Raw genomic sequence first — 20,707 nt, forward strand, 5'->3', positions numbered from 1 at the left:
TTCTGAGGCTCCAAAATCACAGTGAACAGTGACTGCAGCCATGAAATTAAAAGACACTTGCTCCTTGAAAGGAAAGCTATGACAAACCTAGACAGTGTATCAAAAAGCAGAGACATCACTTTGCTGACAAAGGTCCATGTAGTCAAAGCTATGGTTTTTCCAGTAGTCATGGACAAATGTGACAGTTGGACCATAAAGAAGGCTGAGCGCTGAAGAATGGATGCTTTTGAATTGTGGTGCCAGAGAAGACTCTCGAGAGTCTCTTGGACAGAAAAGAGACCAAAGCAGTTCATCCTAAGGTAAATCAACCCTGAATATTCATTGGAAGGACTAATGCTGAAGCTCCAATACTCTGGGCACCTGATGCAAAAAGCTGACTCATTGGAAAAGACTCTGATGCTGGGAAAGACTGAGGGCCAGAAGAGAAGGGGGCAGTAGAGGATGAAATGGTTATATAGCATCACTGACGCAATGTACATGAATTGAGCAAACTCTGAGAGACAGTGAAGGACAGGGAAGCCTGGTGTACCGCAGTCCATGGGGTCACAAAGAGCCAGACATGACTAGCGACTGAACAAGAAGTCACAAAGAGAAGAACAAACATTCTATATTAACGCATATACATGGAATCTATAAAGATGATACTGATGAACCTATCTGCAGGGTAGCAACAGAGATGCAGGCATAGAGAGCAGTCTGTGTGCACAGTGGGGGAAGGAGAGGGTGGGACAAACTGAGACAGCTGCATGGAAACATACACATCACGCTATGTAAAACAGATAGTCAGTGGGGATTTGCTGCACGACACAGGGAGCTCAACGCAGTGCTCTGTGACAACCTAGCGGGGTGGGATGGGGTGAGAGGTGGGAAGGAGGTTCAAGAGGGAGGGGACATATGTATGCCTATGGCTGATTCATGTTGATGTATGACAGAAACCAACACAAAATTGTAAAGAAATTATCCTCCAATTAAAAATATATAAATTAATGTTTTTACAGAGAAAGTTATTAAAATATTTGCATTCATGAGTGTAGAGTCAAAACATTACTGGGATCAGAAAAGTACCCAAGATGAAGAGCGTCTTATATTGCCTTGATGAGGACACAAAGAGAGGGATGGAAAGTGGGACAGAGCAGATGATGATGATCAAAAGTACTCCACTCCTTTGCTGGAAGAAATTATGCTATTGGCTTTCTTCCCTTAGGAAGACCAGATGACAGCTGTGCAGAGAAAACACTGAGTTTCTACAGGGGCAGAAAAGAGAATGGAATCATTTGTTCTACTATTAACATCTGAGACTTTCTTAGTTTACAAAGAACTTAAAAAAAAAATTTAAGAATAACTATGCAATTTTCCTATAAATAATGAAAATAATCACAAAATAATTACAGAGAGAAGGGAATGAGAGTCTAAGAGAGGAAATTTGTTCAATGGATGTCCCCCCGCCGTGAATTCTCTGGCTTTCAGAGAGGTTAGAGGGTCTTATATTCAAATGACACCCAACAAGGGAAAAGTATGCTTTTTTCATTCATGTTGCAGAGAGAAACCTGCTCCTCTGACAAGGTTTTAGAATCTGAAATGCTGTGCCTTTCTTAAATAAATCATATTCCTAGAAAGGATTCCAGGAGTAACCATCTTGTCATGGCCTTAGGAACAGGATCAGATCTCTGAGTTCTACTCAAAGGGTGTGAGTTCTTTTGTCAAGATCCAGGCAAAGGGATCATGGACAGATGCTCACAGCTTGGTGGCTAACCCTAAATCATATCACCTTTGATCTGGAATCCATAGGTGATTTCTGGGGGTTTGGAGACCAGAAGAAGAGGCTAAGAGAAATAAAGGGGATACAAGGCAGAGATTACCTCCTAGTTGTACCTCCTTGATGCTAACAGTAAATAAGGTAAACAAAAGTTTAAAATATAATAAGAAATTCCAGAAGTGGACATGATAGACTGGAGATTAAAAATGTTCTGTGAAGAATTCATATCTACCCACAGACAACTAAGACCTGCAGATCTATTACCTTCTTATGACAGAATGGTTTTCCTTTTAACTCGAGGGAGAGGGTTGTTACCTCTTCATCTCCTTTGCTCCTCGGGTCAGTGGAGATAAGGCAAAGTACCAACACCTTCTTACAGGTTAAACAAAACAAAAACAAAAGACTAAAATCTCTTGAGACAGACAGGTAGGTTATTTAAAAGCAGGAATGGGCAGAACCCAGGTTTTTGACTACTAGGTGCCTTCAGCACTCAACCCTATGTCTGCAATAGTGACTTATGATCTCAAGAGGCATGAAGTCTCTGACAATCCAATAAAAACTTCAGATCTTTGTTCCAAGAAAATACACACACACAATATTTATAATTAATTTTAAGAGGTTTATGGGGCTATTCCACTCCATCCAAAGCCGACTAAACCAAGCCCTTTGGACTTTGCAGCCAAGAGGGGCTGGTGGGAGGGGGCTTGGTGAGGTGCAGTTCTGCCTTGTCTGACCCCGTTCTTTAATCACTGGAACTCAGGCACTCTTTAAAGGAATACTTCCCACAGGCCAACAGTTGATTACTGTGGTCATTTGCACTTCCTTAAACTCTTCTTGTATACACAGAAAAGCAAACAAAACATTCCCCCAAAGCAACATGAAAGGTCTGATTGCAACCCACAAAACTACAAGAAAACGGAGATCTGCAGCCAAATTGCATACATGCAGAATCACAGATGACCTGAATGGGCATTCAGCGGACAGACCTGGTCTTTGACGCTACCATTTCCAAAAGGAAGTGGTAATTTTAAGTTTCTTTGCTTTCTCATGATAGATAATGTGGACTAATTGCTATAGCACATCCAGGGTTTGGGGTATCAAAATAAATTACACAGCTATTCCTCTGAGTAGCAGTCTGTGATGCCCACTCTGATTAGCTCACTAAAAGCAAGAAAAAACATGAAGAAGGACACCAACCCTCTGGGAGGCAGGGTTCCCACTCAAGTACCCTTATGCAAATCCAACAACAAGATAAAGCACGATATCCAGCAAACACAGGCACACTGCCACCCAGGCCTTTGGATGGACTTAGGGGTGAGAACAGAGGCAAGAAGTATTCTGCCTTCCCTTCTGCTCAAGTTATATTCTTACTCTGACCCTCAAGCTTCAAAAAGTTTTTCCAGGGGAAACAGAGGAACCTGGAGATAAATGAGATGCCCCTGAATGAGAGAGAATTAAAGAAAGGGCCGACCCTTTCCATGGGGATGTTGCAGAAAAACTCTGGAAAAAGGCACCCAGTCTCACCTGTGGAGCTACTGCTGCTGCTGCTAAGTCGCTTCAGTCGTGTCCGACTCTGTGCGACCCCATAGACGGCAGCCCACCAGGCCCCACCATCCCTGGGATTCTCCAGGCAAGAAGAGTTGGGGCAAATTCCCCACATCTTCATTCTCAACCACAAGGTAGCCAGAGGGTCCTAATGGCCAAACTGGCCCAACGGAGTGTGGCTCTCCCACTCCCAGAGCCTGAGACCCACCCCCCGTAGACCATAAGACACTGGTTTTCATTTCAAGGGCATTAATGGTTTCCCAGGTGGCGCTAGTAGTAAAGAACCCACCTACCAATGCAGGAGACATTAAGAGACAATGGGTTCAGTCCCTGGGTTGGGAAGATCCTGTGGAGGAGGGCATGGCAACCCACTCCAGTATTATTTCCTGGAGAATCCCATGGACAGAGGAGCCTCATGGGCTATGGTCACACAGAGTCAGACATGACTAAAGCAACTTAGCACAGCACAATGGTTTCCTGGTGACCAAAGTCTAAAGATTTTACATTGATGCAAACCAAAGAGTCAAAATGAAAACCCCTTTCTCTTGTTCAGTCTGTGTTTTTCAAAATTTTTGTAATGTCATACCTAACTTTATTTTCACAGTAAGCCATAATGTCAGGGCATATTCCAGGTTAAGGAAGACCTCTAAATAAATGATGTGTCTTGTATTTTTCAAGTGAAAACAAAGCCCAGGGGAACAAAAATAAAAAACTAAGTATAAAAACAAAGACACTGTCCTATGTTAATTAGTTTTAAAAAATTAAGTAAGATCCTTAAACTAAGCATTTACATTAAATTTTTTTTTTGAAGTATAGCTGAGGCACAAAGTTATATAAGCTACAGGTGCACAGAAGTAAATATGTTAAGTGCATAATTTTATAACCAGTTCAGTAGCTAAGAGAACACTGAGGAACCTGTCCCACTTTTATGTTGCTTCAGGGTTGAAGGTCCAAGGGAAGCAGAGGCAACGATTCAAGGCAGAAATGTGCAGACTCATTCAGACTTTGACCCTGAGTGTGTTTCTAAACCACGATTTAGAAAGTCTCTTGCTTCTCTACATTACACCCTTTCTCTAAAAGTAAGAGTACTGCCTGTTTTGAACCACAAGTCAAACAGTACATTTTGTTCTGGTTTAACTCTAAGTCCAGCACAGGCATACCTCAGAGAGACTGTGGGTTTCGATCTGGACCACCACAATAAAGCAAATATTGCAATAAAGTGAGTTGCACAGATTTTTTGATTTCCCAATGAACATAAAGTCATGTTTATACAACAGTGCAGTTGATCAAGTGCACGACAGCACTGTGTCTAAAAATATAAGGCACCTATCTTAATTTTTTAAATACCTTATTGCTAAAAAATGCTAACCACCATCCAAGTCTTCAGTGAATCATAATCTTTTTGCAAAATTAACATCAAAGATCACTTATCACCACAACAAATATAATCATAATGAAGAAGACTGAAATATTTCAAGAATTACCAAATGTGACAGAGACACAAAGTGAGCAGATGCTGTTGGAAAAATGGTGTTGACAGACTTGCTGGACACGCAGGCCTGCCACAAGCCTTCAATTTGTAAACAACTGTAAACAATCTGTGAGGCGCAATAAAAAGAGATCTGCTGGTACTGAAGAAACTGATCTGATTAAAGGACCATCATCCCTAGGAAAGCGTGTGGAAAACAGGAATAAATTTCCAACTTGCATACACTGTTACCAAGAGTGTTTCGCAACACAGAAATGTTGGCTGTTCAATTCCATCTCCTTCCCTGCTTGTAATCACGAATTCCCATGTGGCACCTGAATGGCTCTCTACACTGAAGCCACCATCCTCATGGTCATGACACAAATGGGCCTGTGACTTTGCCACGGCAACGCACTACAGTAAACAAGTGGGGAGTACAGGTGCTTTCCCAACGCTCGTTCATTCATGAAAAGGACGGTCTCTAAAAGGACTCTACGGTGAGCTGACAGGAAGGGGAGGAAAGCAGAGTCTTTAGATGCGTTTTGTATGTTATGAAATGGCAACCCCCCTCCCCACCACCTTCAACTACCTTCACCTTTTCCAGCTTCACATGTAACGTCAGCTTCCGCCAAAAATTAAACTGTGGAATAACAAGATGGCCACCAAACAGGAGGCCAATGCACAAAAAAGCCAACTAGAGCACAAGACACAGGAGAATCACATTGTTGCCATCCTGCAGGGGACTTACAGGCTCGCTTCACTCTGGAAGGCTGTACCTCAGTTTGGATTTTATCCGGTGAGCTGTGCGGAATAACTGGTAGATTTTAGGCAGAAGAATGGCACAATCAAACTATGTTTTAAAAAGAGAGTTCAAGGATGTCCCTGGTGGTCCAGTGTTTAAGGCTTCACCTTGCAACGCAGGGGGCAAGGGTTTGATCCTCATTGGGAAGCTAGGATCCCACATGCCTCGAGGTCAAAAATCCAAAACAGAAGCAGTATTGCAACAAATTCCATAAAGGCTTTAAAAATGGTCCACATCAAAAAATCCTTACATAAATAAAATAAGAAGCGAGTTCATGCTGGCAGCACTGTGAAAGCTGTGGTGAAGTCCGGGGCCAGGAGGCTATGACAGTGGCCCTGGAAACAGACAACCAGCATATGGACAGAGGCAGTGGGGACGGAGAGGAGGAAGCAGAGGCAGTGCAGAGGTGCGCTCGGCGGGCCGGGGCCTGGTTACAGGAGGTGAGGGGAAGACAGGGCATTCGGGCAGTGAAGCCCAGGCTGTGCATGCAACTTTCACAACCTATTCATTATAAAAGAACCACAGTAATGGAGAGGACTCTTGAGGCTGATTCCAGTGGAACTACACCTCCATTTGCTTACCTTGGCAGCAGAATTTGATACTCCATGGGTAACATTTCTTATAAGGCCCCCAACGTTTCCATACTTTATCAGTCCAGTCACCCCTTCAGAAACGTCATTCAAAAGCCCCATGGGGTTGCCAAGGAAGTCCACCGACCCCAAGATCCGGGCTGCCTGACTGAGGAGTTCCTGTCAAATGCAGCAGGGAGAGAAGAAAAGACCAGCCTCTTTTTACATCTGCAGGTTGAGTGTCCCAAGCAAAAAGGTTATAAATCAGTCCTGCCCTCCATTCCCACCACCAATTGCTCTTTATTTCTCATCAACTGTGAGCTCCTGCCCTTCCTAAGCTCCACCCTAAACCTCTCCCAATACACATCCCAGAGGTTATCCTCAATACTCTCATATGTACTCTTCAAAGCCATTTAGAAGAAAAAAGCTATGAAACAGGAAAAGACTCTACAAGTATTTATTAGTATGCACATCGCACTCTCCTTTCCATCGTTCTATAAATATGAAATCAATAAGCAGCAGAGAGAATTTTAAAAAGAAAGTGAGGGAGGGATGTGGAGCCCCTCAGAGTCTGTGGAGCAAGCGGTATGCATAGAGCAGGCAAGCTCAGACCTACTCCACACCCCCCAACCTCCTGGACCTCCACAGCCTGACTCCACTGTCCAGTGACATCCACTATCCCATACTCCTCACAGTGCAGTAGAAACATCACTGGTGAGCGAGGTCAAGGAAGGAAGGAAGGAGGGAGGGGGAGGGAGAGGAAGAGGGAGAGGGAGAGGGAGAGGCGGCAACAAGAACAGGACATACTTCACCTCTGATAGCTAATAAGTTTGATATGATCTTGACCTATCTAGTCATTGAAGAGTATGTATGCGTTGGCTTTGCATTTTGTTCTTTGCAGTCAGGATAATAAATGCAAAATGGAAAATGCCCAACTTGATTAAAAAAAAATTTAAGTTCATCTCTAGGGCAGGATCTCATATGTTCCAAGAACACTGGTGTGGTTGTTGAAAGTAAGCCCATGCCCGGTAAACAGAGTTCACAGTCTTGTGTTATCATGAAAGCATCAATTAAACTCTTGGTAAGAGTTGTGACTGATCTAGTGGAAGGTCCTGAGACTAGTTCTAAGAAACAAGACTAACAGCTTGTAAGTCAGAGGCACTGTTTGGGTATTTTCATGATGTGCGTGGACTTCGTGGGCTGTGACCTGACCCCATAACACAATGGTCAGGGCTGAAATGTTCAGCTGGGCTGTTGGCAATAACGTCTCAGTAACCAGAATTCCCAAACTACTAAAAGAAGCATTCTGCTCGTGCTTCCAGCCACCGAGTACCACTCCAAAGCTCACCTCCTGGAAATGTTTGAGGATATCATTGATGATGAAGTCCTTGGTCTCATAGGGATGCACTCGAGTGAATGGATCCAGATTGATCACAGCGTCTTCAAATCGAATCAATGGAAATCCCAAGGTGCTTTTCAGGGCCTAGTTAGGGAAGAAAGGCAACAACACACTTCAGCCATACGATGGCCTTCCACGGTACTGTAGTTCTGGATTCCATGAAAGCTACAAGTCATGTCAACTTTCCAATGGGAGTCAAGATTATGATATTCATAAATAAGGATTTTCCAGGTAAACATTAGGAAGAAACACACTACACACACACACACATACACACACACACATATCATCCAAAGTAACATATTATTCACATAGAAATAAATACTTTAGCTTCACAGCATAATTCTTTATGATCTGTTTTGGACCTATATGTTTGTCATGTTTTACTTTGTTTCTTTTTTTTCCAGATTTTTTAATGTAGACCATTTTTAAAGTCTTTCATTGAATTTATTACAATATTGATTTTATGTTGTGGTATTTTGGCCATGAGGCATCTGGGACCCCAGCTTCCCAACCAAGGATCGATCCTTGTCCCCCTGTACTGGAAGGCAGATTCTCAACCACTGGACCTCCAGGGAAGTCCCATGTTTTACTTTTTGACTGAAATATACCACTCATATGGAAAGGTGTACTCATCAAATGAATGTTTCAATGATGTTTCTCCAAGTAAACACAACCACAGTGACAGACTTTATTTTCTTCGACTCCAAAATCACTGCAGATGATAACTGCAGCCATGAAAGTAAGAGACGCTTGCTCCTTGGAAGAAAAGCTATGATAAATCCAAACAGCGTATTAAAAAGCAGAGATGTTACTTTGCTGACAAAGGTCTGTATAGTCGAATCTATGGTTTTCCCAGTAGTCATGTATAGATGTGAGAGTTGGACCATAAAGAAGGCTGAACACCAAAGAATTTATGCTTTTGAGTTGTGGTGTTGGAGAAGATTCTTCAGAGTCCCATGGACTGCAAGGAGATCAAACCAGTCAATCCTAAAGGAAATCAATCCTGAATATTCATTAGAAGGACTGATGCTGAAGCTGAAGCTCCAATACTTTGGCCATCTGATGCAAAGCGCTGACTCATTAAAAAGACCCCAATGCTGGTAAAGATTGAAGGCAGGAGGAGAAGAGGAACAGAGGACAAGACAGAAGGCATCATTGACTCAACGGACATGAGTTTGAGCAAGCTCCGGGAGTTGGTGATGGACAGGCAAGCCTGGTGTGCTGCAGTCCATGGGGTCACCAAGTGTCAGACACGACTGAGCGACTGAACAGAAACACAACCCAGTAACCACCACCTAGACCAGAAAGGTGGTTATTATCCCTATCTTGGAAGCAACCACCCCCTTGTGAACTCTTGGTCACGACTCCTTCGTTCCCTAAGGTCAACTGTGTCTTGACTTCTATCATTACAGATGAGTTTTTCCTGCTTTGAATTTTACCTGAATGCAATCATCAGTATGGACGTGGTTGCATGTGGCTTCTGTCATCAACGTTAAGTCTGTGCAAGTCACTAGGTTGTTGCACACAGCTGCAGTTTAAATCTAACTGTCAGTGCTATGCACTATTCCAACATGTGAATAAAACACAATTTATTCAACCACTGCTGTTGATGGACAGTTGTGCTGTTTCCAACTTTTTTTTTATGAATAGCGCTCTTATGAACATTCTTGGATGTGTCTTTTGGGGCACATTTGTACACATCTTTTTTTTTTTTTTTTAATATCTACCTGGGAGTGGAACTGCTGGGTCATAAAGAATATACATGTTCAACCTTAGCCTATGCTGCCGAACAGTTTTCCAAAGCAGCTGAACTGGTTTGGCTCCCCTGAAGCAGCCTATGAAATTTCCTGTTAGGCGACATCCTCACCAACACTTGGTATAGAAAGCTTTTTAAAAAAACAATGTTCTGATGGGTGTGTAATGCTAACTCTGTGTGATTCTAACTTCCATTTTCTTGTTCAAGGATGAGATTAAGCACCTGATAATATACACATCAGCCTTGTGGATATACTTTTTTGTTAAGTGCCTACTCAAGGCTTTTTCTCATTTGCACAGTGGATTGTCTGTTTTTTCCTTATAGTTTTGTAGGTGTTTTTCTTATACATTCTATATACAAGTCTGTTTCATGAATGCATTGCAAACATCCTCTCCCATTCCGTGACTTGTCTTACCACTCTTTGGTGCTTTTTGACAGCAAATATTCTTAGTTTTAATGAAATCCAACTTAACAATCTTTCCCTTTATGATGGGAACATTCTATGTTGGTAGTTAAGAAATTATCTACACTAAGGTCAGAGATATTTGCATATATTTACTTGTAGAATTTTGTTTTACTCTTCACATCAAATCTACAACCTACTTGAACATGACAATATATATATATATTGAAAGCAGAGATCAAGAAGCATTCTTTCCAGGGAGGTATCTTATCATCTTAATAATATTTATTGAAGGGTCACCCTTGCCCTTATCGTGGTACAGTGCAATTTTGTCATAAGTCAAGTGACTGTACTCATGTGTCTGTTTCTGGATTCTCATTTTGCCCTGTCTTCTGCCAATACCACACTGTCTTAATTACTGTAATTTTATAATAATTTTGAAGTCTAATAGTAATAGTACATCCCTTTATCTATTCATTTAAAAAATTTTTCTCAGTAATATTTCATTGCTTTCTGTGCAGAGGTCTTGTATACACTGTTGGATTTATTCCTAGGCATCAAGTGGTACAGTAAAAATGGCCACAAATTCTTTGCATCTTCTACCATTAATGAAGTCTATTTCCCCTTCACCTGAATCTGCATTGACCTTATAATTTACTTTAAACAATAAAATGCCACCTAAGTAACACTGACCAATCTCTGAGCTTTGGCCTCAAGAAATCTTGGAGCATCTCCTTCATCCATTTTGATGTTTCCACGATGTGAGGAGGCCAAGTCTAGCTTCCTTGAAAACCAGAGACCACGTGGAAGGGGGTTCTGTTGACAGCCAACAACAAGCGCCTGACATGGTCGTAAGGTCACCTTACACTGTTTGGTCTCAGTTGACTGGCAGGTGACTGCAGTTACATCAATAACTACAGGTGAGCCCAGCAAACACAGCACCTAGCTAAGTCCGGTCCAAATTGCTGACTCACAGAGTTGAGAACAAATAAAATGGTTGTTTCAAACTACTCAGTTTTGGCCTGATTCATTCCACAGTTAATAGATGATATTGTATTTGATGTTTTCTTAAATGGTGTTGTAAAAGCATCCTTCAAATTTTCCTTTTCTTTTTAATTGCTGCTGACTAGAAATACAATTGACAATTTCTTCAGGGACCTTGTTAAATTTACTTATCCATTCTCATAACTTAGTTGTACATTGTTTTAGATTTTCTAGGTAATCATGTTCTCTACAAATAATAAAGTTTACATTTTCCTGTCCAGTGTTTGTACCTATTATTTATTTATCTTGCTGGCTAGAATTTCTAGCAAAACAGTGAACAGAAGTGGGGATAATAGCCATCCCTTTTTGCTTTCAACAGACCACCACTGAGTATATTTGGGGTAGATTTCTCATGGAGACACATTGTCAGATCAAGGCAGTTCCTGTCTACTTTTTGCTTGCTGACTTCTCATAAATGGATGCTGAATTTTGTCAAAAGATTTTGGTGCAACTATTGAGATATGCCCATTTTTTTAATTCTTTCATTTTGAATGAATGACATGATTTATTTGGAAATGTTAACTTGTGAGCACATGTGCTCAGTTGCTCAATCATGTCCAATTCTTTGTGACCCCATGGACTGTAGCCCACCAGGCTCCTCTGTCCGTAGGATTCTTCTGGCAAGAATACTGGAGTGGATTGCCATTTTCTCCTCTAAAGAATCTTCCTGACCCAGGGATCCAACTAGCATTTCTTGCATCCCCTGCATTGGCAGATGGATTAACTTATACTCCTGGAATAAATATGACTTGCTTATAATATATTCATACAATTCGTCCTTGAATTATGTGGGGGTTAAGACTGCCAATCCCCTACACAGTCAAAAAGCCTCATACAGCTTTATAGTCAGCTTTCCACATCCACAGTTTTACAACCACAGACTTGACCAACCATGATCGTGTAGTGCTGTATTGATTGGGAAAAATCAGTATATTATTGGCCTATGTAGATCAAACCCATGTAATTCAAGGGTCACCTGTATTTTTCTTCTTATACACTGCTATATTTAATTTGATGATATTTTGTCCAATGTGTCTTGAACACATTTATAATTATTAATATTTTAAATCATGTGTCTAATTATGTCAACATCTGATTTATCTGTTTCTAGTGTCTATTTTTCCTCTTGGTAGGCCTGGTAACTTGTGATTGAATGCTTTTTGTATAAAAACGTGTAGATTTTAAATGAGTCTTTAGCTTTGGCAGGCAATTAAAGGATGAGATGGTTAGGTGGCATCACTGACTCAATGGACATGAGCTTGAGCAAACTCCAGGAGATAGTGAAGAACAGGGAAGCCTGGTGTGCTGCAGTCCATGAGGTTGCAAAGAGCAGGGCATGACTTAGCAACTGAACAACAAGGCAGTTAAAGGGGGTTAATCCAACTGGTGTTTTCAAGGCTGGCTTTCAGTCTTTGTAAAGATGGTGAAGGACAGGGAAACCTGGCATGCTGCAGTCCATGGGGTCGCAAAGATACGACTGAGCAACTGAACAACAACAGTAAAGATAATCTTGGTCTGTTTCCATCTTTATAAGGTTTGGTATAGTCCTTCAGCAGTCTCAACTGAAAACCAATTCCATCCCTCCACTTTTAATCTCCCCAGCACCATAAAACTGCTAAAAGATCTATTTAGTTAGCCTCTTGACTGCTGTTTTTTGCTTAGCTTCTCCTAGACTACTTAGAAATTGGCATCTGCTTCAAGAAATAAACAGCTCAAGACTATTGGGGTCCTTGTTCTGCCTGTCCCTTCTGTGTAAGATATGAGCCCCTCCACACCTATGGTCAATTAATCTTCAACAAAGAAGGCAAGAATATACAATGGAAAAAAGACAGTCTCCTCAGCAAGTGGTGTTGGGAAAGCTGGACAGTCGCATGTAAATCAATGAAGTTAGAACACTCCCTCACACCATACACAAAAATAAACTCAAAGTGGCTTAGAGACTTAAATATAAGACATGTCACCATAAAACTCCTAGAAGAGAACATAGGCAAAACATTCTCTGACATAAATCGTAGCAATGTTTTCTTAGGTCAGTCTCCCAAGGCAATGGAAATAAAAGCAAAAATAAATAAATGGGACCTAATCAAACTTGCACAGCAAAATAAACCATCAATAAAATGAAAAGACAACCTATGGGCTGGGAGAAAATACTTGCAAACAATGAGACCAACAAGGGCTTAATTTCCAAAATATTCAAACAGCTCATACAACTCAATAACAAAAAAGCAAGCAACCCAATCAGAAAATGGGCAGAAGACCCAAACAGACATTTATCCAGAGAAGACATACAGATGGGCAACAAGCACATGAAAAGATGCTCAACATCACTAATTATTAGAGAAATGCAAATCCAAACTATAATGAGATACCACCTCACACCAGTCAGAATGGCAATCATTAAAAAGTCGATAAACAATAAATGCTAGAGAGGGTGTAGAGAAAAGGGAACCCTCCTGCACTGTTGGTGGGAATGCAAATTTGTGCAGCCACTATGGAGAAGAGTACATGGAGGTTCTTTAAAAAACTGAAAATAGAGTTTTAGTTTTTTGATCCATATGATCCAGCTATCCTACTCCTGGGCATATATCCAGAGAAAACTCATTGAAAAGGATACATGCACACCAATGTTCACAGCAGCACTGTTTACAATAGTCAAGACATGGAAGCAACCTAAATATCCATTGACAGATGAATTGATAAAGATATATATATATACACACACACACACATACAATGGAATACTACTCAGCTATAAAAAAAAATTCAATCTGATGCTGGGAAAGATTGAAGGCAGGAGGAGAAGGGGACAACAGAGGACAAGATGGCTGGATGGCATCACTGACTCAATGGGCATGAGTTTGAGCAAGCTCCAGAAGTTGGTGATGGTCAGCAAACCCTGGCGTGCTGCAGCACATGGGGTCGCAAAGAGTCAGACACAACTGAGTGAACAGCAACAATAAAAAATAGAAGAAGACGACGAATGAAATAATGCCATTTGCAGCAACATAGATGGACCTAGAGCTTATCATACTAAGTGAAGTAAATTAGAGAAAGACAAATATCATATGATATCACTTACACATAGAATCTAAAACATGATACAGATGAACTTATTTCCAAAACAGAAACAGACTCAAAGACATAGAAAACAAACTTGTGGTTCTCAAAGGGGAAAGTGGTTGGGGGAGGATAAATTAGGAGTTTGGGATTAGCAGATACAAACTACTACATATAAAACAAATAAACAAGTTTCTACTACATAGCACAAGGAATTATATTCAATATGCCATAATAACCTATAATGGAAAAGAAGATGAAAAAGAATACATATATGTATAACTGAATGACTTTGCTTTACATATGAAACTAACATAGCATTGTAAATCAACTATATGTCAATTAAAAAAAAAAAAAAAGATACAAGGCCCTCAATAACTAACTCTCTTAGTAGCAACGGAGTCTCGCTTTTGCTTGACCAGCCCCATGAGACTGTCTAAAGCTTTACTCCGATTCTCTGACTTTTGAGAGCTGCTTTCTGCTTGACTTCTCTACCTTTCTCAATTAGAATTGTCTCAAAAATAAAACCAGAGTTAATATTTAGCTCACCTGATTGAGTTTCTCTCCTCTCATAAGTTGTGGACCCTCGAGTACTGACTTGGTAACTTTCCAATACCTTCAACAGACTTTTGGGCTTTTTTCTGTCTAGCTTTTCTTGTAGTTCTCAGCTGATTTGGGTCTGCTATAAGCCTGTTAACAATTTCTGGATATAGTCTGTTTTCCAATTATATTTTTATTTAACATGATTGACATTTAAGGATTTTAGAGAGCAGGCCAAGTGCTCTCCTTTTTTAATATAAAAACACTTTTTCATTCATGCTAATAATGTCAATAAATCTCTGATCTGTTTGGAATTTATTCTTATGTAGACTGTGATAACAAATTTAACTTCATATTTTTCCATATCACTATCTGGATAGTCTAATAACATTTTAGAACACCTATATATTCCCCATTGAATTAAAACTGCTTTATATTAAAATCTCATATGCAATGTAGTGGACTTTATACTTCATTTTCTCTTATTTTTTAATCCTTCAGCATGTATCTTCAGAGTCTATCTTAAATTCTTTTGGAATAGGAGTATGCTTAAATGAAATGATATAATTGAAGAAAAACGAGATGCAATTTTTTAAAACCAGAGAGTGGGTTGAAATTCAGATTCAAAAAGAAAAAAGACTGACAAATTCAACAACATAAAGTAAAAAGCTTTTGTATGGTTAAAAAACAATATGCACACCAAAAGCAAAGGAAAAAGACAAGTGAAAAACCTGAGAAAGAATATTTGCAACTTACATCAAAAATAAAACTTCTACAAAGAGCTTCTAAAATTATTAGTGATAAAAGACCAATAAAATTATTTTTAAAATGGACAAGTGATATGACCAGAGAGTTTAGTCCACTAGGTAAAAAATGACCCTTTTCGATAAACATAGGGTTGGGAGAAGAGATGAAACAAACAGAAGAGTCAGAGGAGAACCAGAAAGGACATGGTCAAGAACAGGGCAGTCCATAGTATCGAACATGGCAGAGGGCCTTCCAGAGATAGGACAGGAAAGAGTACCACCGCACTTGGTGCCTTGGGAAGTCACTAGTAGCCTACTAAAAAATTTCAGGATAAAACATTTCGGAGATTAAGAGCATCCTCAAGTTTTAATTCAGCCTAACACTCTACAACAACAAAACAACCCCCAAAGAAACATTAAGTAGGTGGCCTAAACTCCCGTAGCCGATAATTAGTAGGTCGTAGATTTGAGCATGCTCATTTTCACAACTGTGACTATCTGGTAGAAAGCATGAAGACCAGAATAGGGGATTATTTTATTTCTCCTGAAAAACGTTCTGCTCCTCATTCACGCACACCTTGCGCATCCACACGGTGAGTGATGATGAAGTGAGCAGGCCCTATTTTCCCCATTTCTCTGACAAAGAAACTGAGGCCAGCAGGCTTCACCATTTTTCTCAGAACCAAACAATAAATACGCTGGGAAAGCCAGGTACCAACATCAGTTCAGCACTCTGTTTTGGTAATACAACTCTGAGCCTCACTTTCTTCTCAGAGAACAGGAAATGAGATCAAAACAAAGGAGATGGCAAAACGCTTTATACCCCAACTTCCTCACTGCAGCCAAACACTGAAGAACCACAGATGATATTGATACATAGAAGACTTTAATACCTCTACTAAGCTGTCAAAACCTTCATGAGAGACACTATCCCCTTTCTGAGTGGCTAACACACTTTGTCTGAACCAAGGAAATATTCTGGCCTTTGAGTAAAATGTAATCTTTATCTGGTACTGCTGTGGGGCCTCCCACAGTGGAGAAAGCTGCTCTGTGGCACACTGGTATGAGTTACTCTGCCACCTTCAGGTCACTCTGGCGAGTCAAAGCACAGGAGACTGGAGGGCAAGAGCCCATCGGGGCTTTTTCTTGCAGTAACTAAATGACTAATCAAATACAGTAGTGTACAAAGTTGATGCTTATTTACTCAAGTAGCAGACAGTTTCCCGTTATAAAATGGACACTGGAGAAGGCAATCTGTGCTCATAAGTTCCTCATAAAAATAGGAAACTGTCCATTCCTACCTTCGCCAGACCCAAAAAAAAAAAAAACCTGCTGAAGTCTTGCAGGAACTTTAGAGTTAAAGAAGAAATACCTGTCCATATGCCATAAGGTCTCAGATGACAAGCAAGTCCCTGGGCCACGTCCTTTCCTTTCTCAGTTTATCCTGCACTAAACCAAACTGTCTGGAATTCATTCTTTAAAGGTTTATTTATGGTACACAGAGACTGTTTATGTGAAGCAGGGTATTTACCCATTTTCCTCTTGGGACCATGTTTAAAAACTACAGGGATATTTCCCTCTCTGGCACTTTCTGAAATACAATTAACAATACTGGATCTTTTTTCCTTTTAACAAATCTGGTTTTTATTTAGGGAGGGGAGGAAAAAAGTAAAGGGTCTGAAGTTTCCCAACAAATTATTTCAAGCCTTTGAGAAGACAGTTTTAGGCTTTTTAAATAGTGTCTTTGTTTGAAATTCCCCCTTACCCCCACCCTCTTGCTCTCTGACCATTAAAATGTGGGTTTTCTTCCAAACTAGATTGCTCAATTAAAGCCCTTCTTTTGTAATACCCCAATGCTTTAAATGGGAAAAGGACTGCTGTAGGCCACCTTGTGAAACCTTTTAAAGGTTCCTGGACTCTTTTGATCTTAAAAAAAAAAAAAAGGCGAAAGAACACATAAACTACCTGGCATTTTCCATATCACTCTGCTGCTCTCTAACATGCAAACTCGGAAGAATAATGGAGAATGGGGGGTGGGGAATGCCCTGCTCTCCTTTCTGCATTTGTGAGATGGAGCTATTATCTCCCCCTTCTTCCATCGCAGAGCAAGGAATCCAATCGAGATAGCACCTGTGAGACTGCTCTGAGTCCTCTGAACAGACACTCTATCTGGCAATAATGTACCCTCACTGTAAACCTGGAGAGACTTCCCTCTGAGACTTCTGACAGCCTCATTTCTGGTCTGGAGTCAAGAGAATCAAGATAATTATTCCTTCAATACCAAAGACCTTTTAGTCAGACTCTCATGATTCCTGCTCTGGGACGGTACTCCATTCTTTTAGCCGTTATCTAGTCATCTCAAAGAGAGGATTGCACTTCCCAAGAGCTGCTCATCAAGGGATATTACTCTGTTAGAAAACTCTTTGAATAAATGACATTATTTTATGGGTCCCAGACTCCATGAGGAGAACTCAAGACACAGTGAAATGGTGACTTCCACAAGCTGAGGATTTAATATTGATGTCCCAATTCCCACCGCCTGGTGTGAGACATTAACGTACCACATTCAGGGTGTCCCCTGCCCACACCTCATAACTTTGGCCTTCAGTATAGTGTCAAATGAAACATTAGACCTCGATGATTCCTAGTTTATTGCATCCAAAGCAAACTGGTGAGCGTCAATACCCTGGAACTTGGGGTCTGGAGTCACTTCAACTGGAGAAAATCACACGGCATTTGTCAGTCTTGGGGGAAGTTTTCTACTGGGAACAGTTAGGTGTCTGTGTTTCTTAGTAAGATGATTTAAAAAACAAGAAGTCCTTAACTCTCAGGAAATAGTTGACATTGGTTTGCTGGGCGAGTGCCAAGTGTTCTGGGGGAATATATACTTTATCAAACAAACCCATTCCGAAGGGTCACATAAGTCAAGTGGATACTTGTGAATATGAGCAAGATAGTGGTTTTCCCACGGTTTTTCCCCCACTCCCATGCTGATTATAAGTATCTTCAGTCTCCTGGGGAACATGAAGTTAAAGCAAATTAAGCCAACAGGACAGTCCATCGAGAAGGCGCTGTTCTCAGGGTGGTTGCAGGAGCTCCTGGTTCCCAACCAGCCCTCCCAACCCACTCACTCCACTTGCTGCCTTAATGAAACTATCACCCTGGTCCTGTCCTGATCCAAACAGGACCTGATGTGGACCAGGCTACTGTCCTATTACCTATTTCTATTTAAGTCTATTTTGGAAGTTGTGAGCAGGCAAATCGTGGGGCACATGAGGTCTGCACATGTGTTTTGTTAGGCCCACAATGTTGAAAAACAAAAACAAAAAAATTCAAATGGGTTGCCAACACTTAAAGACCAGGAGATTCCACATAAAAGTCCAGATTTCCGGCTTCACTTTAAGAATTTCGAAGATCTGGCAGCTCTGGGTTCACATTACCCCGTGACAACAGGCTGGAGCTGAGCTGCACTGCCCATTTCAGATGGAGTGTGCACACGCTGAGGGCTGTGTACACGCTGAGGGCTGCGTCCCCCACTGGGCTGCTTCACTTGCCTGCGACGTGGGCAGACCCAGAGGTGTGTATATTTATGACTTCAGTTTTACTACTTATTTGTTCATGTCTCTATCTCCTTCTGCTCAGAAAGAGAAACCACCTTGCAGCATCTTCAAGGAGGCAGCACGGGGCAGCAGGACTCTTAGACTGGTGGTTAGTGAGGAGGCAGACACCATCGTAACCATCTTTAAGAGCAACAGAGCAAAGAACCAGAAGTAACGGGTGCCAGCTGCAGGAAGGCAGATGGAGACTCCACCCAAGGAAAGGCTTTTCAACATTCACCCAGTTCTCCTCCTGCTCCTACCATTACCTATCTATTTCTACATCACCTATCTATATTATCTTCAATGACAAAGCCCTGTGAACTCCAAAATCCTTGTTTATCAAGCAGGGGATCATTAAGGACACATGGATCTCTAAAATTTCTGATTTCTTATACACTAAGGGGCGACTCAGTATAGGGGGAAAATGTATATGGACTTTTGAGTCAAATATTGTATCAGAATTTGAGGAACATCCCTTAATTTTTAATAGATTTTACTGTAGAAAATAAACACAGACTGCATCTGTCTTTATTTTACTATAGAAAATAAAGACAGACTGCATCTGTCAAGTGCACATCCAGATGCTCTGTAGGAGGGTCACATGCTGGTACGGTGAGGTGGGGGCCCCACATCTCAGTGGGTATGTGACCATGTCGTCCCTGAAGGTGGTAGACAATTCTGCTGTGGACCATTCAAGAAGGGATGAATACTTAGGAGGAGAGGAGGAGAGCAGGTGGGTCTTGGGCATGAAAAGAAGATACTGTCTGGGCTGCAGCTTTTGTCTCGAGTCTGGGGGCGGCCCAGGAAATGGGCTTTTGCCTCACTGAGATAAGCCAAGGGCTAAGCAGAGGGCAGATGCATTTTTATGTAATTCTGTGTTTATTCTTTTGTTACTCTTTAATCTTCAGTAAAGTTATACTTCAACATTAAAAAAAAAAGATACAGCTGACCCTTGAACAACATGGGTTTGAACTGCGTCGTCCACTTACACGTGGGTTTTTTTCAGTGCTATGCACTTGGCTGCAGAACCGCACATGCAGAAGGCCAATGATAACTTCTATGTGGATTCTCAAGTTCAAGGAGGATGGGTGCTCCTAACCCCCATGCTGCTCAAGGGTCAACTGTAAATACATGTACGAGTTGATAAACTGTCTTAAAAAGGGAAACCTGTAAAAGTATCTGCTACAGATGATAAGGCTGGACAGGAAAAGGCAGGTAGTAAGCACATCCATTCTTTTCCCAGGAAAAGTGGTTTTCAGAACTTCCCCGGTGAGCAGCTCACCTTGAGGTCCAGCGGAAGCTTGTTGGAGGTGAACACGCTCAGCTTGATCTGGGGAATACTGATTTTGAGATTCTCAAAGTAGTATCGGATTGGCGTCCCGCCTTGCTCAGCTGTCTTTTCATGGAGGTTTTCATCATATTTTTCCACCTCTGGCACAAAGGCAGAATTGTTTTTTTTTTAAAAAATAAGTCTCCTTAAAAGTCTCATTATTCAAATACTTCAGGCACATTGAAAAGAAACTCATAGGAAGATGAAAACATTTCTCTCTCTAAATTTAGCTTTTCAGGGTTCAGTAATACATACAGCATCCTGATATCACTTCTATATAAAAGCAGATCTGGTTCACGTTGTTTATCAAAAAAGTACAATAGCTTAAACTACTGATTTCCGACTCTGCACCACCTGGCAGATATAATCTCTGGAAAAAATAATCCAGGTGGGAAAGTCAAAGGTCATGGGGCACCACACTTTCTAGAAACCCTGTCCTTATCATTATTATTACTATAAATGACCCAGATTATTTGAATTTATTTCAGAAAATGATATCAAAATAAGTACTTGGATCGTAGTTTCATTCCTCATAATGAACATGACCAATTAAATGATGAATCTGAGCAAAACATAATGTCTTAAAAAGAAACAGGCTGCAGGCTATAAAGAACCGACATAGGCACAAGGGATGCTCTCTCTCCCAAAGAGTTGACATTATTTATTTATTTATTTATTTTTTGTCACACT

The 20,707-nt window shown here is 40.9% G+C and overlaps 1 protein-coding gene across 11 annotated transcripts in view; it reads right to left on the minus strand.

The window, feature by feature from the left end:
- VPS13D (vacuolar protein sorting 13 homolog D) overlaps positions 1–20,707 on the minus strand; it is a 273,475-nt gene that overhangs the window by 93,131 nt on the left and 159,637 nt on the right. For all 11 annotated transcript variants that reach the window (XM_024976417.2, XM_024976416.2, XM_024976415.2 and 8 more), the window contains 3 exon segments: positions 19,970–20,118; positions 7,489–7,623; positions 6,153–6,320 (listed from right to left, as the gene is read on the minus strand). In XM_024976417.2, coding sequence (XP_024832185.1) covers positions 6,153–6,320; positions 7,489–7,623; positions 19,970–20,118 — 452 coding nt within the window.

This window comes from Bos taurus, chromosome 16 (assembly GCF_002263795.3).
Source record: "Bos taurus isolate L1 Dominette 01449 registration number 42190680 breed Hereford chromosome 16, ARS-UCD2.0, whole genome shotgun sequence".
Taxonomy (NCBI): Eukaryota; Metazoa; Chordata; class Mammalia; order Artiodactyla; family Bovidae; genus Bos; species Bos taurus.